This window comes from Ambystoma mexicanum, chromosome 1p (genome assembly GCF_040938575.1).
Source record: "Ambystoma mexicanum isolate Mex_15411 chromosome 1p, UKY_AmexF1_1, whole genome shotgun sequence".
Taxonomy (NCBI): domain Eukaryota; kingdom Metazoa; phylum Chordata; class Amphibia; order Caudata; family Ambystomatidae; genus Ambystoma; species Ambystoma mexicanum.
Window position 1 is genome coordinate 1,069,670,437 of NC_090921.1, and position 24,630 is coordinate 1,069,695,066.

The 24,630-nt window shown below is 48.4% G+C and overlaps 1 protein-coding gene across 3 annotated transcripts in view; it reads left to right on the forward strand.

Moving 5' to 3' along the window:
• Window positions 1-24,630, forward strand: part of ARHGEF11 (Rho guanine nucleotide exchange factor 11) — a 1,841,770-nt gene that overhangs the window by 1,722,621 nt on the left and 94,519 nt on the right. For all 3 annotated transcript variants that reach the window (XM_069604553.1, XM_069604546.1, XM_069604551.1), the window contains one exon: window positions 13,406-13,633. In XM_069604553.1, coding sequence (XP_069460654.1) covers window positions 13,406-13,633 — 228 coding nt within the window. The remainder of the gene's footprint in view (window positions 1-13,405; window positions 13,634-24,630) is intronic.

Here is a 24,630-nt window from a genome sequence, read left to right on the forward strand (position 1 = left end):
AGAGCAGCTCGAGGCTTTAACAGAAGAGAACACATTTCCCAACACAGAAGAGATGCCCACTGGCTTCCAGTGCAAGCCGTGCAAGCCAGAATTATCCACAAAACCCTTACCATCACCCATAAATGCATCACAGACAACGCCCCCATCTATCTCAGCCAGAGCATTTCTCACAAAACCACAGCCCGAACACTCTGATCCAGCGCCAACACACACCTCCACATCCGACGCCTCACAACCTCTAGAGCAGGTAACACCAGCTTCCTATAGCAGCACCCCGAATCTGGAACTCACGTCCCGCCCACCTTAGCAACAAAACCTCCTTCCCGAAATTCAAGAAAGCACTAAAAACATGGCTGTTCAACAAATACTAACAGCATAAGCCCTACCCTACACAACCCCTAACTTGTTTCTACTCCACACTCTTGCGTGGACACACCTCTCCTTTCTCAACCATTGTAACTGTACAAAATGCCAAAGTGATTTGTATTCACCCAAGATGTATGAATGTACTTGTCCAAGATGCAGCAAACCTATATATGTATTTACCAGTCCAAGATGTAATAACCTGTACACCTAAGACATGTAACCGCATAAATTCACTAAGATATATGTAACTTAATCCGTGATACCGAAGGGTTGGCCGTGGAACCAAATGCAATAAATAAATTAAAATAAAAACACTAAGACAACAAATACACAGGAATATTCCTAAATGATAATGAACATATTACTGAACCCGCACGTCCACCAAAACCCAAGTAAGGCTCCCTGCACCCGCAAGTCCACCAATCCCCAAGTCCAACCTGCAAAGCAAAAGCATTCGCAAGTGTTCCAATGCACAACATTGGATCACACAAGCAAGTCCCAACTGCAAAAAAACATTACACAATGTCCAAAAGTACACCCACATGATCTCCCAGATGCATTACCGGCACCCACATTTCCCCACAGAAATGTCAGATGCCGTGCACCCCTGCAACCACAGAAGCAACATACAGAATATCCTGTGCTTCCCCCCAAACCTAAAACAGGAAAGGCCACAACATGAACACAAGAGCAATGACATAAGAAACCAGCCTTGACACTAACATTGCCCCCTAACCCACACAAATGGCCTAACTTCCCCCAAAGGTCACAACACATAACCAAAAGTGAATACGTAAAACACTGGCCTTCCCACGCAGCTACCTTAGTCCTCATTCAAACTGAGCCCCTTAAGTTGCAAATAGAATCCCCACAGATCCGGATCCAAAGCTTTCAGATTTTCGACAAAACGGCAACAGCCTAGGCAGAACTCCTCACTGTAACACTCACCAGTCGTACAAATTGAACACATGGCAGGATCCACCAGAAACCCCTAGGCCACCACAACACCACTGCAGATATCCCCTAGTATCATTTCCAAAGTGCCCCTGCACGCCTTCACTGGCTCCAGAGCACAGCAGACATCTGCCAACATTCGAGGCCTTTTTCCATGAGGGGCCAAACTCGACCGAAAGGATGACACTGTTTGGCAGAACTTCGCCCAGAGCGCACAGCTCCACCAGCCGCACCTTCATGCCCGGCACTGGCATGCGCAGAGTTACTATGGCAATGTTCATCCAAACATGAAAAACTCTCGCTGAACACTGCCTGATCGGCCCGACGTCACCAGTTCATCCCCAACAGCCACGGAAAGCGTACCTTCCAAACTGCGCTGCGCACGAGGGGACACACTCCCCTCAGCACAACCTAGACATTTCAACTGGCATACGGCACCTTCCCCTGCCACCTGTCCATTGACTGCCTACTCACCGGGTGCCGATACCAATCCCTGCACCGCCCGGCATAGAAGAACGAGAAAAGAAAAAAAAACGAAACTTTACCGCTCACGCTCCAGAGTGCAGTGGTTAGTAAGCCTCCAGCTAGCTCTCAGTTTACTCTTGCTGCAAAACGCTGTGCCGGCTCCTGTTCAGCCCAGGTCAGTCAGTCAACAGTCAGCCCAAGAATCATACCTTCACGGGCTCATGCGCCGCCTGGTGCGCTTTGTCCACAACTGGCTTGAATGACCCATTATGACAGCCTCCGGTGACACCACATGGCCTGTCAGCACCCAGCTTCGACCTCTTCTCCTGCTGGCACCCCTGCCAGCCCACCCGGGACGCTGGCACCTTCTGTGTGGGTGGTGACCTGTGGGGCAGTGTCTGTCCCTATGCTGCTCCCTCTGCTGCAGCACCTGGATCAGGTACCTCTGGAGAACCAGGTAGTCACCAAAACGAAGTCGCCATGTGGATAAATGAAGATACTATGTCCAATACTTCTTCAGGTATGTTTATTCCAGGATAACTGGCAAGTTAACATGTAAGTTGTTTCCTTACATAACACTTGCCATCCACACACACCAGCGTCCAGTTCTAACTGAGCTAGAACACTCCAGACACTCGTACCCCCAACCTTCCATAATGACCTCACCACAGAACAAGCTACAACTCAATGTGCACACTAAAAATAATGCAAACATTTATAAAATGTAATTGCTGCCACCAGCTTGTCTTTAGGCACAGATACGTATCCGTATCCCCTTTGCAATGCATTGTAAGATGCAGTGTGCACTGTTAAAAAGTTACCAATAAGACAAAAGGTCATCATAGTTTACCAGTACTGATAGTCTAAAGGTCTGATCGGTTTCCCCATGTCAAAATGAGCATAAACGCCAGGTGACTGAAGTGGAAGGTTTCACTTCCCTGTAAAAAGACAGGCATGGTTCAAAAACAAAAGCAAAAAGTGTGGGTGTCTATAGAATATGGAGGGAAAGTTGCCTGAAGCGATGTTCACCTAGTTTAAGTACTTTGGATAGTGCCTTGAAAGATTTTTGAGAATCTGGAATAATGATACAGGTATTCATACCCACTCTCTGGCATTAGGACAATTTCTCTCTCCCCCTGTATTTGGAGGATGTGGGGAACTGATCCACAGCTACGCAACACAGTTTCTTGCAAACTTTCCCTGGCTCACCTAGTTGTAGACATGGCTGTGCAGTCAGTGACATGTTTGTATTTGCAGTAGGAGGGGTTCAAGATACCTCATAACATACGTAGCATTTAATTAGGAAGGCTGATCTCCCGAGGACAGCCTAGCTCCAGGAATCCACCAGATGGGCAGGAATGGCAACTGTGAGAGGCTACTACTGTGTCTTGCACAATGATTGAAAGCCCCAGGACACTCCAAGCACAGTGAATTGGTGGGATGAACCCTAATGATTATCAGGCAGGCTGTTATCTCGCAGGTGTTAGAACTCAGGCTCGAGGCAGTCCCCTTCTCGTCATGGAGAACAGCAGCTGCATGCAATAAGGTTTCTGTCTCAGGATGGAGTCATCGGCTAGGTGTCGGGCATCCAAGCGAGCTGGTGTCCGGTGTCCCTTTTGTGGATGGTCAGCCCTTGGAATGCTCCAGCAACACTTCCGAAATGCAGAGACGGTAGAACAGTGGTGCAGGATACGAGACTAGTAAGGCCAACCAGTCTAAGGGAGCAGGGCACCCATTGAAGGTCTTCCCTTCTTGCAGAAGTTACAGGGGTTTCCCGGTGGCTTGCTTTGGCAATGCATTTTCTTCAGCAGTTCTTCGCTCCCCTCAGCATTGTCTGTGTTCTTCAGACTTTTGGTTTCAGTCAGTGACATCCAGAATGGGTCTAATCCTCTTCTCTCAACCTAATTCTCGGCTGCAGCTACCCCAGGCTACCAATGGGAATGACCTGCACCATTCAAACAGAGAGTGGCTATACAGTCATGGACAGCCAGCTGCTTAACATCTGTCCAGTTACTGTCATGCCCTTGCTGGAATGTGGATTGAGACCAGACAGACTCAAGCCCAGTTACAGCCAGTTCAATGTTCACTGAGCACTGACCCAGTGTCCGGTCCAAGCCTTGGCCCTGCTAATTAAATTGGCACTTGTGTTGCAGAGCTGGTGATTCAAATTACCCTGTTGAATGAAAACACAGCTCGCCCTACATTCCGCTCTTGACCTCCGAATCGTCCCACCCTCTTTTCTCTGTTCACTGCAAGTTAAAAGGGCAAATGTTAAAGGACATTTGTACCGCGCACTATCACCACCGGAGTGGTCCCCTGGCGCTCTGGCGGCTCTGAAAGAGGGGAAAGGGAGGGTGAGTTAGTGGGAGGAAGCTGGACAAGTGCAAGAGAGCAGTGGTGTGCTGTTGGCAGCCTCAGCCTGGTGGGTCTGTTGGCTGGGCCTGGGGTGTTTGCGGCCTGTAGTCGTTGTGTACGAGTTGCACGAGTCTGTGCGTTTTTAGTTTTGTTGTTGCAATGTAGTGAAGTTTGTGCGGTTTGATTGTGCTGTAGGTTTGTGGTTGTGTTTGTTTTGGAGTTTGAGAGGTGGAAGCTGAGGGGGAAATTGTTAGTGGATTGGTTAGTTGGCATTTCTGTCTCGGAGTCAGGCGCTGGGTTTGCGTAATCGCCCTAGGTGGGGTGTGGGGGCATTTCTGCACTCTGTCCTGGTCTGGGCTTTTCCGGTATTCACACTGTCCTGTTAATATCTGACCTTCCTTTCCATCAACTTCCTTCATAAACATGCACCTGAACCTTACCTGGCATCCTTTTCTACTCATACAGCCATTGTACCTGCTAACAACTCCGTTCAAGTGTGGTGATTGCTAACATATAGGAACTCTATGAACGTGTGGAAATTGGTAGCAATTATGGGTGAATGAGGAAGTTGGCTCGAATTGGCTGGGGTTGTTGATTCTGTCTTAATGGGTGTCACTTGTGTTTTATTTGACTTGGCGTTGCCTGTCTAGTTGTGGTGGGAGTTTCTTAGTCAGTTCTGGGTGTTGTCAGTTTCCTCCTAAGTTTAGTCATTCTTTTTCCTTTCCGTTGTTTCTGTTTTCAGTTTGTGTCTGTGGTGTTGAAGAGCCAGGTTTTTAGTAATTTTTTGAATTTTAGGTGATCTTTGGTGTTTCTTATTTCTTTTGGGATGTTTTTGCTGCTGAGTGGTAGAAAGAGAGAGGGAGAGAGAGAGAGAGAGAGAGAGACAGACACACACCCCAGCAGTAATCCTCTCCACCACTCTTAAAAGTGCCAAAAGCCTATGTGGGAGTTCTAGCCAAAAAAAGCTCTTTCAATTTCAAATAATTGCAAAGCTGAAGTAGTCTAACTACATTCTGTTTGGCAAAGACGTGTCAACTTCATATTTTTAATAGTCCTGCAATTCCATTCCAAAAAATGTAAGTTACATAATGCATAATTACAGCATTTCTACTTTAAAAAACTGAATTGTCTCCCATTTATTTCAGTAAAGTTTAAGTTAGTTATGTAAATCTCATAGTATCAACTATGTTTAATTTTGTAGGGGAAGGTGCATCATATTGGCGAGTGAATACATTTGAAAATGTACATGATCACACAGCCAGATGCTTTTGGTGGAAAACCTGTGTCTGTGACCTGCGGGTTGCCTATGTTTGTTCAACTGTTGCTCAACCCATGAACTTATCCCAAACTCATTGACATTCTAGCGCCCTATTGCTTTATAAAATCTATCTTGAAAATTAGATATCTGTGTATTGCTTTTCTCCCGCAGATTCCTTTTCATGATAGATATCCATCTCCCAGCTCTGCTGTTCGGAAAAAATTCTTCGGGGGGGTAGTGGACCTCGACTCGTCCGTCGATACGTCTTGCCTGGCTCTCAATTGTTGGTTCTGGACGTGACGTCAGGCATCATATATATATACCACGTCACTACGCCCCATGACTCCGTTCCTGTTTTCCGTGCGCTAGCACGCTGAATCGGGAACACGACTCGAGTTTACTCAATGTTGTTATTGTACTTTGTACGCTTTTTCCTTCAAAAACCTCGACGCGATGTCCCACAGGTTTTCGGGCTTCTAGCGATGCTGAGATTGCGAGGCCAAAATGTCTATGACCGACCCCCATGACGTCTGTCTATGGTGTCTGGGTGCTAGTCACGACAAGGAGGCCTGCGCGTTATGCGCAAATATACCACAGAAATCCCTGTGTGAGAGGGCCGGGAAACTGGCTTTGGGCAGACATGTCGCCAAAGTCTCTGGTGCGGTCATTCGAGAGGTTAGACAAAAAATAATTAAGGTAGAGTGGAGAGAAGTGAAGGCTTAGTATCAGGAGAGTGTGGGTGGAGTCAGGGGCCCTCTATGATTCCACACAGTATAGCACACAATAATTCAATTTAGACAGTTATATAAATACAGTCATTTATTTTAGGCCTTATGAACACACTGGAAAATGAATCTAAAAGGTAGTATGATCACACAATACTCTATCATATAAATATATACAGTCGGCATAGGTTCAGATATACATCAGATAACTTAATCAGCAAAGCCGTTAAGTATTTTCGATGCAGTAAATGATGGGAACCAGATCACAAGACAATAACCTAGCTTAAGAAATCCAAACCCTAAGATGAATGGTGCATTGTGCCCAAAAGTCACAGGAGCCACAGTATTTCCCACCAGAATTATGTGTCTATGGGTAGGTTTCAATAGGATTGTGTTGGTGATAGTTTTAAAGTTCTACAACAATTTTACCAGAGATAAGTACGAGTTTTCTTTCCTTTCAGACCCAAGGCTAACTCGGGATACCTGCCCCAGGTTCAACGACCAAAGGTGAGTAGAATGGAATCAGGAGGCAAAGGGACTCGTACCCAAGTGTTATCCTATGGAGGATAGAGAGGGGCAGGCACACTGTGTTTATTAGCCCCTGACTCCTATTTTCCCACATTATTTTGGGGATTGTCTGGGGGCCGCTGGGGACTCGATTTTCCACCGTATTTTCCAGTTAGAGGTACCCAGGAGTTGCAGGTTTTAGGATTCTCCCGGTTGAATGGAAATGCAAGATGCATCCCTTTTTCCGGAGAACAAATGCAGAATCTACTGATGCAGAGCCCTTCAGGACAATACAAAGGTTGGAGGAAGGCAAGTTCTAGCGACAGTCACAGCAGCTGCTCCAGGACTGGTTCCCTTGATGGCGGAAGGCTGAAATTCAGGGAGCAAACTACTTGCGACACAAGCTGGCAACCACTGAATTTCCAGACTTAAATTCTGAATGGCAACTTTTATGGCACGGTAGCCCACACGAACTTGTCAGTCCACCCGGCAGTCCAGGAACACTTACAAAGACTCTGAAGGGCTGGATCCTCGAGAAGGCGTCAAGAGTAGTTGTTCCCACTAGTCCAAGGGCTGAAGCACCATTTAGGGTCTTTGGAGCTCAAGCAGAGGAGCCAGGGTTTCACCGGGCTGACTACTGGAAGGGATGCAGTGCCGCCTCAGGAGTCCTCTTTGGATTTTCAGCAGTCTACTCTTCTTCGAGGAAGTCTTGGCTCCAACGATGATCTGAAGAAATGGCTGCAGAGGTCCTCTTCTTATCCAAAATCCTAGCTGGACGCAGGTCCAAGCCCACCAATGATAACAATCTGCACCATTCTAACAGCCAATAGGTGTCCAATCTGGGACATCTACTAGTTTCACATTTGTCCCACACCAGGGTTTTGCAGCACCAGGGATGTGAATTGGAACTAGATCGTTTCAGCCCCCTTCCTGGGCTCCACACATAAAGGCTCACTAGCCCGTGAAAGCTGCATCTTACCCGGGCAAGTTCATGACCTTATAAGAACTTTCCTGACCTGGGAAGGCAGGAAGAAGGCCAAACTAAAATATGGCCAAAGGGAAAGTGGAAATTTTGTGGCACAGCCATGTTAGGGCACTAGCCACATTTAGTAGCCATATTTGGTAAACGCAAATGTGCACACCAAAAATAATGTACAAAATGTAACTGCTGCCACCAGCTTCTCTTCAAGCACATAAAAGTAACCAGCAATTCCATGTGTAAAAAGCTAGGATGATACAAAAGTATCCACATTGCACTGCGCTGTAAGGTGCTGTGTGTAATGTTACAAATTAAAAGAATTAAAAATGGAAATATAGTTTCCCAGTACTGATAGTCTGAAGGACCGATCCGTTTTCCCATAACAATGAGCAAAATGCAAGGGAAGAGAAGCTGAAGGCTTTTCTTCACTTCAAGAAGTCAGGGCAGGATAAAAACAGAGCACCAAGAATGGGTTCTATAGGAAACTATGGAGGAAATGTTGCCAATAATATACCTCTTTCCTAGCACTCCAATAAGCATTATCCCAGTACGAACGAATGGTGCCATGGCAGAGTGAAACATCACAAAAGTAAAAAATAAAATGTTAAAATAGGAATGTGTCTTGTGTTACCTCAGTGAGAAAAATGTAATGGGAGAAAAATGTCACTGCATTGGCAGCCATGGTGACCAGTGTCTCCAAAATATGTGAGGTGAGTGAGTGGGGCTTAAAAGACCTCACCTCCTGCACAGGTGAGTCAGAACAAACCGTAGTGAGCAGCAAAGCATTAAGGAGGCACCTCAAAGTAGGTCAGGAGAATAGCTGAAATGGATTTCTCCACTAACGGCCATATCCAAAAAAGGTTGCATATCTGCATGCTTTACGCATGTCACATTTTAAAAAAATGCACCTGCTTCTTTGTGTTTTGAAGTCAGCCAGTTGGTAACAGCCTCCTGTGGTCTTTCAGTAGGAGCGATTTCTGAAATGGGACTACAGCAGATTTAACCACATCACAAATCTCGACAGTCTGGTTGCAATATGGGATGGTCAGAGTAATTAGCATGTCCACTGTCACTGGGTAAACATCTAGTAGGTTGGAGCTTTTCTTCATCTACACTTGATGTTAAATAAGATATTTCTGCCTGCTCCACTTTACAAACCCCTGAATATACAAACCCCTGAATATAAGTACATACAAATGGTATTCAAATTCTGTGGATTTGACTGCTACTTTAGTAAATGTTGTCTTTTTGTCCGGCCCCCAACCCAGTTTTCTCTTGTAATGCTTACAGCATCCAACCTCGAAACTTAAATTAAAAAGACTCTCCAAATATATTCAGATTTGATCATATTAGATTTTCAGAAATGTTCCTAGTTTTCTATCTTTGGAACGGCATAGATTAATGTGGTACGCTATTTCTGGTGAACCCTCTAAAACTTTGTCCTCGCTCACCTTGAAGGAACTTCAGGAAACTTGTTGCACCCACTCGGAGCAAAGTTATAACATTCAGAGAATTTCCTATTCCTATGGTCCAAAGTCAGAAAGTATGCCACAGCATGCATACATATGCAGAGCTCTGTTTCTGGGTAATTTCCTTTCTAAAAGAGGCATATTACCCTATGGAACATGCCCTTGCCATCACAAGTGCCAGGTCCTCCCCCATTGGACTGCATCAGTCAGGTATTCAACTTTTGCAGTGCATGATGAAAGATGGCAGCAGTACTAACATTTTTGGTTCTGCATTCGCTAATCACTTCATGGATGACACAATGGTTGAAATATACATACATATTTTTGTACCGCTTTTTGAGTAAATTTAAGGAACCGCTGGAATAGTTTTCACAAACCCAAGCAAAGCATGTGTTTGGGGCCAGATTCCAGCTTCTTGTGCAGGTTTGGTGTCAATTCATTCAGCACTTTTTGCTCTAGATGAGAGCAGATAATATGTGAATTTCATTGGGAACTGCAATCTTCTGACTCTGCCCTATGAATTTGGGCCACCTGGGTGGAAGTTCACAAAAACGTTAAAAAATTATTCAAAACGGAATGCTTATAATTATGGGAATGGTTTTTCAAAAGGCTTGAAAGTTATTGGCATTTCAATGTTTTGTTCTATTGGGAGTCCAACTGAACCAGAACTATAGAGTTCCTATCATCGACTGATAAATAGATATATATGCTTCTGCAGAAACTGATTGGTAGTTGGTGGAAGGCTCCAAGAGCTCCAGGTATTGCATGTTTCTCCAGCGTGGGGTCTGGCATGGATTCACATGCTCATGAATATTCCCCGTCAGGCTGGGAATCCTCGGTATAGAAAAAATCAGTATCAGTTTCGTTTCTGATCTGTCTTTCTCAGTAGTAACCAATCACTGGTCTCTGGGTCATACTGCCCCCAGCCAATGACTGCCCTCTCCCTAAGCCCCGCCCCTGGCAGCCATCCTCAGATTTTTACCACACGTTCAAGTGTTGGGAGTCCTTGTGCTTAGCTCTCGAGCTTTTGCTGCGTTTTCGCGCTTTTTCAGGAGATTTTCTCATTTTTTTGGTTAAATAGAGCCTCAAGCTCCACCGTTTCTACTTCCGATCAACGGGGATCCATTTCGGAGTTTCTACGCCCCTCAAGGGTGAAGATTTCGTCGAGTTACGCTTTTGGAGGATTCCAGAAGTTCCGAGGCTTACCCCGGACATGGCCCAGGAGAAAGGGAGCTCGACGCCCGGGAAGCTATACAGGACCTGCCCTGGATGCCAGCTTCAGAACGTTTTCAAGGAGGACGAGCATTCGTTATGCCTCTACTGTCTCCATGAGGACAAGACGCACAAGGAAAAGGACTGCGCATTTTGTGGGAACATGTCGGAGCGGACCATGAAGGATCGCCACCTCCGTCTCGCCAACTGGCTGGAAGGTAAGAGCCCGCCAGGCGAGAAAAAGAAGTCTGAGCGGTCTTCTAAATCCTGTGAGGGTGCTCCGGCGACGGGGGCCCAACAACAGGCTAAGCACCGTGAGTCTGCGGGCACCGGGAGCGCAGAACGGTCGGGCTCCTTGGCTGCCAGGCAGGGCGCACCCTCCCCGGCACCATGGACCATGAGCCAACGCTCTGGCTCGGGTAAGAGGAAGTTCGAGAACCCGGCGAAGCTTCTGGAGAGACCCCGGTCGATCTCGGAAGATTCCGGCAGAGGGGGAGCGAGGCTCGGACCCTCCTCCCCAAGGTGAAGGCCCCAGGCGTACAGAAGGTGACGTTGGCCTTAATTCACCCTGCTAAGACCTCGATTGAGGATGTCGCCGCGGCCCTGGCTCAGCCGGTGGAGGCTACGCCAGTGGAGGCGCCCTCAGTTACCAGAGTCTCCCTGCCACCGAGGAGGGAGTCGTCTTTCAGGCCCATCGAGAAGACCCCCACGAAGTCCTTGTTGGAAAGGGGGGGAGGGGTTGGTGGCCGTCGTGGATACGGACACGACCTCTGAAGAGGAGCTCATCCAAGTCGTGGAGGAGGCCCAGCCCATCGGGAGGGATCCCGACGAGGGCGACGATGAGGGCGACGGTGACGCAGACGAGGCTCCTCAAGAGCCCTCGCTCCCGTCGTTTCCGGCGCCGCAGGACACCTCGGCGGCCATTTTGTCAGCCATCCAGTCCTTATGCTCGGAGATGAGGACTAGGTTGCCCCTTCCCCCGACGGAGGAGCCTGAGCCAGACCCGAAGTGGACTGACTCTTCCGACGATGGGGCAAACCCCAGATCGATCTCTTCGCGACGGCGGCGAACTGCAAGTGCCGGAGTTTCGCCAGCAGGTTTCCCCAACCGAGGAGCATGGGCGATGCTTTCTCCTTCCCCTGGGACGGCCTGTTCCTTTATGCATTCCTGCCGTTGCCGTTGCTACTCCGGCTCGTCAACCAGCTCAAGAGGTCCCGGTGCAGGATGATCCTCGTCGCACCAGCGTGGCCGAGGCAGATCTGGTTCCCGGACCTTCTGGACTTGTCAGCGTCCACACCAATCAAGCTGCCGACGGACGCGAATCTTCTCTCCAGAGAAGGAGGCTCCATTCTTCATCACGAACCAGAGTCGCTGAACTTGCAGGCCTGGCTCCTGCAGCACTAGAGTTTGGAGGATACGACATCCCGGCCGACTGCAGCGAGGTTCTTGCAAAGTCCAGGGCATCCTCAACTCTCAAGTGCTACGGACATAAATGGAAGAGGTTCTCTGTCTGGTGCCGTGCACAGAAGATTAACCCTCTGCGGATTACGGCCCCTCAAGTATTGCCGTACCTACTGTCTTTGGCCAAGGCTGGCCTATCTCACGCTTCCATCAAGGTACATCTGGCTGCCGTCTCGCGTTACACCAGAACTACAGGACGGGCGTCCTTGTGGTCTCATCGTCTGGTGAAGGAATTTATGAAAGGACTGTTCCGATCATTCCCGCCGGTGAAGGCCCCTGCCCCGGCGTGGGTGCTCAACGTGGTGCTGACTAAGCTCATGGGGGCCCCATTCGAGCCTATGCATTCGGTGCCGTTGAAGTTTCTGTCGTGGAAGACAGCATTCCTCGTGGCCATCACCTCTGCACGACGAGTGGGAGAGATCCAGGCCCTGTCTTGCAAGCCTCCATACTTGACTTTTCACGACACAAGGGTATTGCTGAGGACGCACCCCTCCTTCATGCCCAAGGTGCCGTCGGACTTCCACCTCAATGAGCCCTTGGTGTTACCAGTCTTCTTCCCGTCGCCTTCATCGGCGGCTGAGAGAACTCTGCACTCGCTGGATGTAGCTAGAGCGCTGAAGTTCTACGTGGACCGCACAAAGAGTTTTCGGAAGATATCACAGCTGTTTGTGAACTTTGGACCTGTGAATCAAGGGAAGGCTCTCTCGAAGACTTCCATTTCCAGATGACTCTCCGGCTGCATCATGCACTGTCACCGGTTGGTAAACCGACCGTTGCCAGGCCGTCCGAGGGCCCATTCGACCAGAGCGATCGCTGCTACTACGGCGTTCCTGTCTGGTGTGCCCCTGCTCGACATCTGCAGGGCTGCTACGTGGAGGTCGACGCACACCTTCACGAGATTCTACTGCGTCGACCGGGATTCCAGGGAGGAGTCCAGAGTCGGCCAGGCAGTGCTGCGCAACCTGTTCGCCTAAGGTGAGCCTGGTGAGGAGGTAAGAGTTGCTTAATGCTGAGTTGTTGTATTGCTTGATATTGAGCCTTTTGCCACCTCCTGTGGTTGTGCATGTGTATACTGCTATGTATTCTTATATTCATGAGCATGTGAATCCATGCCAGACCCCATGCTGGAGAAGGAACAAGTTACTTACCTGTAACTGTTGTTCTCCAGCATGGGTCTGGCATGGATTTACATGCAAACCCTCCCGCCTACCCCTCTGCGGCTCTTCACTTGGTCATACTGCCACTTCACGTGCTACCAAATCTGAGGATGGCTGCCAGGGGCGGGCTTAGGGAGAGGGCAGTCATTGGCTGGGGGCAGTATGACCCAGAGACCAGTGATTGGTTACTACTGAGAAAGACAGATCAGAAACGAAACTGATACTGATTTTTTCTATACCGAGGATTCCCGGCCTGACGACGGGGAATATTCATGAGCATGTGAATCCATGCCAGACCCATGCTGGAGAACAACAGTTACAGGTAAGTAACTTGTTGCATCGTCTGCTGTTAACCCCTCACCCGTACAGGTAGCACCATATATAAAACCACAAAAAGAAATGGTACATTTTGCAAACATTAAATCCTAACTGAAATGCATGGGCATCCTTCTCAAGTTAAAATATTCTTCTAATAATAAGTCTCTTTTACTAACCAGATGACCATAACCCTGCAAACTTGTTGAGTAGAGGGAATCATCCGGTAATCACACAACAGCCAGAGACCGCTTGTAATGAGGAAGAGGAAGCACCTGTTACGCCAACACAGCTGACTGTGCCAATGGAGGAAGAGGAAGGAAAGGCCCATTCGGTAGACTGTTTTCAACGGGACACGTTCCTTCCCTTACAGGCTCAAGGAGGATTAGCAAACTCTGCACTGGAGGATGGTGAGTCTGCACAGATTCAAGTAATATTGATTGCTAAATTTCTCTCACAAATATTGTTTGAAAAGCAACATTTGGATGCTTTGTGTTGCAAGTCACACTTTCTATATGAAAGTGCTAATTTGTGTCCAAAGAAAAGAATGTGACACATCATGTCTTAGTATTGTAGAAGTGTTCAAATATCCTTCCATGCACCACTCGAAGAGCATTCTTTTTTTTAATAAAATTTGATTAAGAAGAAGCAATATTTTGTGAAGCTAAAAACTGTTATTTTATGTGAGTGAGTGGTGTTAATCTTAGTGATTCTTAAACGGAAATAGGAAGATGTTAAGATGGATTTCTAGAATCTGGCCTGGTGGAGAGATTTTAGGAGGCCACCCTAGTTATGGTGAACAGGGGTTATCTTAGAGGTTAGCCAAAACCCAATCAAGGTAGCAATGGAGAACACTCCAGGCTATTCCCGAGAAATTGAGTCGGGTCAGGGGTCCACAATGAGCCCACTGTCGAATCACTATTCCTTGTGGTCCTTGTGGCATAAATGGAAACCCATGGGGTTAAGACCTCTTTTTTCCTCTTCCAACATGGTTCCCAAATGCTCCTCAGAAAGAAACATAGTGCAACTGTCTAGTTTTCAAGATGGCCATCAACAAAACTCGTTATTCGATCAGAATGACTGACTACCTACAAAAAGGATCCTTCCTATTAGCTCTGTGTGTTGCTTCTCCCTTGACCCACGCTGTGTGAGTCATTCCTCTATTGCTCAACTCTCTTGCTCATTAGCATTCCTGTTTTCTATATTCCCCTTTTCTATCTCTCTTGTCTCTGTTTCCTACTTTCCTTTCCTATGAATCCTCCTTGAGCCCCAACGCTTTGTTAAAGACTTGCTCTCTCTCTCTCTCTCTTGGATCTACATTTCTACTCCTTGCGCAACTCATTCACCACTGGAGTCTACGCCTATAATTGTACTTTTGTTTTTTTCATTTTTTTCTTGGTTCGGTGTTAGGGCAATTTTCCTAAAGTCCTACTTGCCATTAAGACTTTAGTGAGCTATCCTAGTGGTGTGTAGATCCCCAACACTTAGTATCGGTCTGTACTAGCTCAGGATCTTGGTATTATGGCAGAGCAGTCTGGCTTATCTTAAGAGGAAGATGTGAGCTCTAGGTAAGTACTCTGAATCTTAGTTAGACATTCACAGCAAAAAAAGAATGTACACATATATTTATATAGAAGATATATATTTATTATATTTACACCATTATCACTTTAAATACTTCAGACGGTAACCGTAGAACACTTAGGAATACTAGATAATACACTTCAAAGGACACATTTACTTTTGCGTGCGTTTGTCGTTACAATTGTAGTAACAATAGAAAGGGAAAAGACCAGGTTATATTATCGTATCATCGGTAATTGCCTACTCATGCGGTTTTCAACATGTTATATGGTAATAGATTTACTCTACAAACGCATATTGAAAAGTCACTTAAAGGGAGGAAAATAAGTGGTTATTGCAGTTCAGAGAGGGCTTGAATTCTTGACAAACAGCGAATAATGAAGAGCTCCTGTGGATTTCTTCCAGTGTCTAAAGTTATTGAAGCAGCAACGTTAACTAACGAAGGAGAATGAAAAAGGGGACACAAGCTGCAGCTTGGGTCAAAGATAAGATGGGGTTGCCCTGGACACCTCTAGGTGCACTCCGACATTTTGGAGCGACGTGTCAGAATCAGGTAAGCAATAACTTTTTTCCCCACAGTACCTTGAGTTTGAAGAAAATGTTAGTGTTGGCTCCTCGACGATGTGGCAGCTCTGGAACAGACCTCTGAATTCCTTGGCCTGGTGACAAAAGGCTATACGGGACGGTGTGTTCCAGCAACAGTACTGTAGGGGGGGACCTGTGGCATGACTTTCAGCAACTGCTTAGTTCACTCTGTGGTTTTGGTGCCTATTCAGCAGCACCAACAAAGATGCATATTGCCTGGTCAATCTTCTTCGATTCCTGCAGTGCCACAGTCTGGTGAGGGGGTCTGGACGAGTTGGATCGGATCTCTGAAGTGTCTTTACGGGGTCAGAACAGACTTGGACGGATTCAGCCTTTCTACAACAATGCACTCGAAATGGGCAGTGGGTCTCCTGGTATTGGGGTTCCGCAGCTCTGGAAAGTTTTAGGACCTCAGGATATGACTCATTTCAAAGTCTGTCTTGGGACTGGTTGTTGCCACCAGCCTAAGGGAATGAGTCGTCCTCTTTGGAGCTCCTCTGTTGCATAAAAAACAGAGTCAGAATAGCAGTGGTCCCTTAACGGTCTTGCTAAGGGTCTGCACGCGTCTCTGGCAGTGTTCTTCGGTTACTTCTGTTTCCTTTGGTCAACTTGCTTAGCACACCAGAAGCCTCACCTTTTATACAGTTCCAGCACACACTCTGCATTCTTCTCAGCATTTTACCAAAAGGGGCGTTTGGCTATCGAATCAGGACAGCCAGACCCCATTTGGGAGCTCGTCCTATTCAGGCACTCTATCAAACAAAGGACAGAGGGGTGGAAGACTCCTCCCCAGCTTCCTGCCTGCCAAGCAACTCTGGAGCCTAGACAGGGATACCTACTGGTTCCAGCCAAAGGCAAAACACACACACACACACACAGACACTTGGGTACCCCTATTGTGCCCTACCGGGGCTATAGACATAGCCTGTGGTATAAAAAATACACAATAGTTGGTAGAACACGTCCACTGCCATCAGCCATAACTAGATGATCGTCTGTGACTAAAAAGTCACAGGAGGAGGGGGATACTAAGTATTCCTTTGGCACTCCACTGAAGGTGGTGTGTGCCAATCTCTGACTATAGAGTTTTGGGAGAGACACTAAGTATCTCTCTATCCTTAAGAGCTGTAGTTAACGAAAATGGCTCCACTCATTCAGGATTAAAAGAAAAAGGTCCAGAAGTCCAGCAAATAGTGCTGGAGGTCTCACTAGGAGAGGGGATGAAGCACAATAATGAATCTCCCTAACATTCAGGTTTTTCTGAATGCCACAGTGACAGTCGCACGCCTCCATGCCAGAGTTGCTGTTCCTCGCCTTCGCCCGCTCCCTGCTACTTTCTATACCGGAGCCGGGCTTCGATCTGGAGGCACCGCGAGTAAACCTTCATCCCGCTCGCTTGCCTTGCTCTGCTAATCCTGCTTGTGTGCATTGCACAGCTTATCTTGCTTGTGCACCCTGTTCAGAACATAGTCTCTCGCTTTAGACATGCCAGTGTCTTTCGCACTGCATGTTCTTCTATAACCGTCTCTACCGTTTTTGTCCTCCATTGCTTCCCTTATTGCGAAACGCCAAACCTCCGGCTAGTGCTTTCAGCCTGGAACTATCTACTTAATTACCTGCTCCCGCCTCCTAGTAACTGCACCATGTGCATGTTATTTGTTCAGTGAAAACCCCCGCTGTGATTGCTTACTCATTAGGGTTTCATACTTACTTGGGATACTCATTGGCATTAAATACTCGTGTGTTTATAATATCTCCATTACCTACACACCAGGAACTGGAGACCCTCTTGTACCCAAGAAGCTTTGGTAGCTGTGCTACACACACATCTCTGCCAAGCAGTCCCAAGCATCAGGAATTGGTTTTCTTCCCCCGGAGGGTTTCCCATGCCTCCCACTGGACACTGTTAAATAACCATTCAAGATCCACTGTGGGATGTTCTCCATATTCTACAGAGTCTGAGGCGGAAGAAGACAGGTAAGAATACATTGTGTATTGGTGTGTACAAGCTTTGGTTCCATGTAATTTCATCGCGGGATGTTTTTTGGGTTTTGTTACCGCGATTTTTTTAACGAAAAAAACTCATTGAATTTTTGAAAATAATTTTTGGGGGGATTCCCCCCAAACCACCCTATTCCCTTATGTTTTATGTATTCCTAAACACCCACACCCCATATATTTATAATTTTCCAAGGGATTGGTTCCTCTGACGTATTCCACATCTATGACAGGAAATCTCCACAGCTGTGCTGCTTTGGAAAATTTTCGGCGCCTGCGTCGATGACGTTGATACGCTGTCCTCGAGGGCCTCCGTCGAGCCGACCTCACCGGATGTTATAAGTAGGACGCACGACGCCCGTAGCCTCAGTTGTGTTTTTTCCGCGAACGTGTTCGCTTCAGAGATCTCGGCGCGCCTCAGTTCTTCTGTTACTTCTATCGGTTCTTCAAACTTGGTGTTTGTGAAGATATCATGTCTTTGTCTTCTTCTACCCCACGGTCAGGGTTCAAGAAGTGTCGGGACTGCGGTTCCATGATGTCACTTACGGACCCACACGACGTCTGCCTCTGGTGCCTCGGCGAGGACCACGCCACCGATGACTGTGATGATTGCCAGTCATTAACGTCGAAGGCCTTGCGGGAGCAGAAGAAGAAGCTGACTGTAGGTAGAGTTTCCAAACTCCTTAAGTCGAAATCCACTGGGCTTTCGACTGACAATTCGAGGGGCGACTCTCTGTGTCGTCTGCGTAAGTCCAGGGGGGTTCTCGGTCCCGGAGTGGTTCCCGCCATTCCTCTGCCTCCTCGAGGCACTCGCGGAAGCGCCGTCACCGGTCGCCTTCCTCGTCCGAGGACTCCGCCAGACGGCTGGTTGCTTGTCCCAACAAGCATTCCTCTCCTGCGGAATGGGATGCATTTCGTACAGAGATGATGGCGATATTCCAATCGCAGGGCTCCGTTCCGTCCGCGCCTTCGAAAGAAGCTGGCAGGGAATGTACTAGGGCCACCGCTTGCACGCCTTCGGGCTCTGGCGGTCGGCACGATCATCGGGAGCATTCGAGGTCCCGATCGGACACGGTGGATCACTCTAGCCATGCCCGCTCCAGGTCCCGGTCCTCAACACTTTCGAGACCGGCAGAACCTGTGAAGTCAGACGTCCACGCCATCGGCGCCATGTCCGTCGAGGGACTCTCTCGAGGCTCCGCCTCTGAGGAAGTCAACACCATCGGCGCCGAGACCGTCGAAGGACACGCTCGGGGCACCACCCTCGAGGCCTATGATGAAGCCATCGGCGCCACACTCTACGTCGACACTGATTCCGTCGAAGCCCTCAACGCCTTTTGTGGAGGCTTTACCGGAGGTACCCCGTGCATCGGTGGAAACTCTGACGAAGGCCCTGAAGAAGTCAGTGAGGCCTGTATTTGAACCTTTTTCTGTGCCCTCATACAGGGATTTATTCCAGCCTCTGGATTATATCTCTGAGGTGGATGAAGGGTCTGAGGAAGGTTTGGTACCTGATAAGGTTCCTGACGACCTTTTATCTGGTCATAGCCAGTTGGAAGACCTGCGTCAGTCTTTGCACGAAGCCAGTGGTCTTGATACCTCCCCGGAGATCGAGTTTGGCAGGCCTGAGCCTGGTATGCATGCTGAATCTTCGTACAGGCGCCTCATGTCGAGGGTGACGGAGTACTTGGGGTGGTCTGTGCCACCAGTGGATTTTCTGCAGGATGACCTGACAGATATCCTTGACCAAGGTCCACCCACTGACTCGGTGCTGCCATTTCCTATGGCTTTACAGAGAAGGGTGGCAGCGGCTTGGACTGCTCCGGAGAGTCTTCTGGCAGTGAGCAAGTCGTTGCTGAAAAAATACCGTCCAGCCAGTAGCGACCCCTGCTACTTGAAGACGCACCCCTGTCCGGAGAGTTTGGTGGTGTAGGCGGCTACGGCCCCGGCAAAGCAGGCGTTGTACCCTACCATCCCTCCTGATAGGGACGACAAACGTTTTGATGGCAGGGCGAAGAAAGTGTTTTCTTCAGGGGGTATGGCTTTACAGGCAGCCAACTCTGTGTGTGTTTTAGCACGTTTCACTCACACTCTGTGGAACTGTGTGTCTTTGGCGGCTGAACATATTCCCGAAGGGGAGGAACGGGATGGTTTTCTTGCCCTCGTTCAGGATGGCAAGGATGCCATGTGTGAATCCGTTCAGTCGGGTTTGGACATGGCAGACTGTGACAGCCGGTCCATGGCGGCAAGCACCGTGATGCGCAGATATGCGTGGTTGGGGAAGTCAGGGTTTGCTCCTGACGTACAAGTCTGGCTTCTCAACATGTCCTTTGATGGTGTACATCTTTTTGGCAGCAAGGCTGACGAGAGCCTTGAGAGGTTGCAGACCTCAAAGGTTTCAGCCAAGTCATTGAGCGCTGCAGTTCGCCAACCTCTGCCTTTTCGTCCTAGGGGACAGCAATGGAGGGGAGGGTCCTTTCGATACTACTCGTCTTTTGGTAGATCGAGGGGAGCGGCCAGTCAAAGGGGCCAACATAGGAGTACCAGAGGTGGAAAACAGGGTACTCGAGGTGCCAAGGCCGCTCGAGCAGTTGCCTCTTTGCCCTCAGGCACTGCCGCAGCCGCTTCAGCTCAGTCATGAGGCCATGTCCCATGGTTCGCCGGTTGGGGGAAGGCTGACGCAGCATCTTGTAGAATGGCGTGCCATTACTTCAGATGTGTGGGTTCTGGAGATCATAGCCCACGGCTACTGTCTTCCTTTCCGGCAGAGGCCTCACGACAATTCACCAGGGAATCTCTCTTTGAAGTGTCCGGATCCGCTCCTGGCGCAGAAAATCAAATCCCTGCTGGAGAAAGGTGCCATAGAACTGGTGCCCGTAGCGGAGAGGAACAAGGGATGGTATTCCCCATATTTTTTATCCCGAAAAAAGACGGGGGACTGAGACCCATCATGGACTTGCGTGGTTTAAACAAGCTCCTCAGGAAGGACGAGTTCAAGATGGTTACTCTCTCTCAAGTCCTTCAGGCCCTTCAACTTCAGGACTGGTTGGTGTCTCTCGACCTCAAGGACGCTTACATTCATGTGCCGATTCATCCCAAGCACAAGAAGTACCTGAGGTTCGCGGTTGGCGACTCGTACTTTCATTTTCAGGTTCTGCCATTCGGATTGACGTCCGCCCCTAGGGTCTTCACCAAGCTCATGGTGGTGGTGACAGTGTATCTCAGGAAAGGGGGTATTCACGTCTACCCCTACCTGGACGATTGGTTGATCAGGGCGCGCTCTCCAGAGCAAGTCCTGGATCATCTGTCAGTCACCTGCCACTCCCTTCACAGGTTGGGCTTCTCCCTTAACTTAAAGAAGTCCCATTTGACACCTACCCAGCGGCTCCAGTACATCGAAGCAGTGTTCGACACATCCCTGGGGCTGTGTTTTCCTCCCCAGGTTCATCACATTCTGCGGATGGTGAACAAGTTTCAACATGCCCAGTGTCTCCCGGCGTTTAAGTTATTGAGGTTGCTCGGCCTCGTGGCATCTTGCATCCTCCTTGTGCCAGAGGCCAGGCTGCGGATGAGATCTCTGCAGTGGGCTCTCAAGATACAGTGGTCACAGTCCTCCGGCAGGATGTCGGATCCCATTCAGGTGCCGCCCTCGGTCGCCCAGGATCTTCTGTGGTGGGCCATCGAAGGCAATCTGATGAAGGGGGCTCCATTTTGGCTACTCTGGCCGGAGGTGACGATCGTGACAGACGCATCCCTCACAGGATTGGCATCTCATGCCAACAAAATGACAGTCAACGGTCGTTGGTCTCCGTCAGATTCCAGACTCCATATCAATCTGTTGGAGCTGAGGGCCGTCAGGCTAGCCCTGTAGGCTTTTCTGCCGTCTGTGCAGGGGAAGAATGTCCTGATTCTGACAGACAATACAGTGGCCATGCACTACCTCAACAAAAAGGGGGGGAGCAGGGTCTCTCCCTCTGTGCACAGAGGCGATACAGCTCTGGTTCTGGGCCATCCAGCAGTAAATTTCGATCTCGGCAGTTCATCTGGCCGGAAACGAAAACGTGGCGGCGGATGCTCTGCGCAGGCAGAGCACGGTCTCTCACGAGTGGGAGCTGGCTCAGGCGATTCTCCTGGAGATCTTCGCCCTTTGGGGGACCCCACAAGTAGATCTCTTCGCCACCAGTGTCAACCGGAAGTGCGAAAGATCCTGCTTGCGGGAATTTCCTCCAAGAGGAGCCTTAGGGGATGCGTTTGGAGTGGTCCTTCCCACTGCTGTACACGTTTCCTCCAGTCCCCCTCATTCCGCAAGTGCTGCGAAGGTTACGGAGGTTCGGTTCCCGAATGATCCTCATTGCTCCGGCATGGGTCAGGAGAACGTGGTACCCGGACCTTCTCGACATGTCCATCTGCCCTCCACGCCGTCTTCCCTACCGAGACGATCTGCTCTCACGGGAGGGGGGGGGGTCAGGTTCTCCATCCAGAGGTTAAGTCCCTCAACCTTCATGCTTGGCTTTTGAAAGGTTGAGGTATAAGGATTGGGACCTCCCTGAAGACGTGATGGAGGTGTTGCTTTCGGCCAGAAGGCCTGCAACGAAGTCCCTGTACCGTTGCCGTTGTAAGAAGTTCTGCAATTGGTGAAGGGTTAAGAATGTGGATCCTTTTTCATGTGCCATTCCTGTGGTTCTGTCTTTTTTGCTTTCTATAGCCCACAAGGTCCTGCAAGTGAGTACCATTAAAGGTTACCTGGCGGCGCTGTCCATATTTAAGCGCTCGTCTGAGGCGTGTTCTTATTTTAAAATTCCTTTGATTTCTCATTTCCTGAAAGGGCTCACTTATGTGTTCCCACCGTCACCTTTCCAGGTGCCCGGTTGGGATTTGAACCTGGTTCTAAAATTCCTAATGGGAGCTCCGTTTGAGCCTTTACATTCTTGTCCTTTGAGACTGTTGACCTTGAAAACTGTATTTTTAGTTGCAGTCACTTCCGCAGAGTGAGTGAGTTGCAGGCACTTTCCGTTAAACCACCCTTCACAGTGTTCCATAAGGACAGGGTTGTCCTTAGGGTTCGTCCTTCTTTTCTTCCGAAAGTTGTGTCGGAATTTCATTTAAGCCAGAAGGTCATTCTTCCGGCGTTTTTATCCTCCTCCACATCCTGGTAAGGAAGAGGAGAGGCACCATAGGTTGGATCCTAGGAGAGCTTTAAGTTTCTACATCTCACGCATGTCCCGGGTCAGAGTGGTTGATCAGCTCTTTGTAGGATACGCTGGAAGGCGTTTGGGACAAGCTGTTACTAAACAGGCTTTGTCTAGATGGATTATCTTGACAATTTCTGAATGTTACAGCTTGGCGGGTAAGGACCCTCTTGTAGGTTTACGGGCCCGTTCTATTAGGGGTTGGCTGCCTCTACTGGCCTGCAGAGGGGTGTTCCCATTCGTAACATTTGTGAAGCAGCCACATCGGCCTCGGTCCATATTTTTGTAAAACACCACTCCCTGCATTCTATCCATAGGCAAGATTTGGCCTTTGGCAGACGGTCCTCTATTCTGCAATTTAATTGGGCATTCTAAAATTCTAAATTCTTTTCCCACCTCCTTACGTTGGTGCTGATTTAGGAGTCTTCGAAGAACAAGTTACTTTCTTACCTGGTAACGTTCTGTCGATGGGATGTTCTGACGACGTATTTCACATTGTACCCTCCCAGCCTGCCCCTCTACAGAATTTCTTATGCGATGGCTGCTTCTGTTTCCGCTAGGCTTTCTGTAGTCATACTGGCAGAAGATTGGTGCCACATGTTCTGGGGAAAAACTACAACTGAGGCTACAGGTCGTCATGCGTCCTACTTATAACATCCGGTGACGTCGGCTCGACGGAGGCCCTCGAGGACAGCATATCAACGTCATCGACACAGACGACAACAATTTGCCAAAACAGCACAGCTGTGGTGATTACCTGTCATAGATGTGGAATACGTCGTCAGAACATTCCATCAAAAGAATATTACCAGGTAAGAAAGTAACTTGTTCTTCTAACCCCTCCCCCCCCCTAAAAATTCAATGGGTTTTTTCGTAAAAAACACTTGCGGTAAAAAATACCCACAAAAAACATTCCACGATGAAAGGAAGTCGTACCCAAGCTTTGTGGTCAAAACACCCACACAGTAAAGCACACAATATTTCAATTTAGACAGGAATGTACAGAAATACTATATTTATTCTAGGGCCAAAGGACACACTAAATATTAAACAAGCGGTTGATAATATCGCACAACACTCAATAATAAACATATATGCATTCACCATAGGTTATTAAAAGGCAATCAATCACTCAAATCAGTTAAAAGCAGGTAAGTGATGCAGTAAGATGGACCCAAGTCACAAGAAATATGCCCTAGCTTCAGAAGTCCAATCCCTATGAGGAGTAGGTCCTTGTGACCAAAAGTCACAATGCATCCCCCCCAGAATGTATCTGATGCAGGTCAAATACTTGTCTTGATCAAGAGAAGAGATGCCACAAAGATACTGGGAAGTAAAAACGCGTTCATATCTTTGTGGTTTCACTTCCCAGGTGCGATGACCAAAAAGCAGTGGAATGGAAGGATACAAAGAGACTTGTTCTCATTGTTATCCTATGGAGGGTGTTATTCCGATTTTCCTGGAGGACTGAATGGGTCGACCGGGGCTTGCTGGAGGTTGTTTTTCCCGCTGTTGTTTCTGGCGAGAGGTGCAAGGATTCTTCCGGTCGGGTCCAGGAGCAGAGTGCAACCCTTGGTGATGGAGAAATGAAATATGTTTTATTTATATTGCACTCATACACAAGTGTTTCAGACCGCGACCAGGCAAAGGGAGGGTAACAGGGGAGAAACAAAAACAACGATCTTACTAGGCCCAGTGACATTGAGAACGTGCAAGTGCAAGGTGAAGGGAAAAAGGGAGAAAGTGCATGGAAGGGTGAAGAATTGGAAAGTGCGGAACAAAGGAGAGAACAGAATAAATAATAATAAGTAAAATAAATAAAGGCGATAAACAGTGGTAGTGCAGCCGGCAAGTGGCAAAGTGATGGGTTAGTCAGATAAGGTGTATCTGATAAGTGTAGAAGAAGAGTGAGTGTGGGACTGTATGAGTACAGATACAGGCTCCAGTGCAAAGGGTGGCCCAGAGGCAGTGCAGGAGGGTGGCAGGGTGAACAGGTACCTGGACCCGAAGGACAGATGGTGGCCAGGTGCACGGTGCTGAGAGAGAAATCA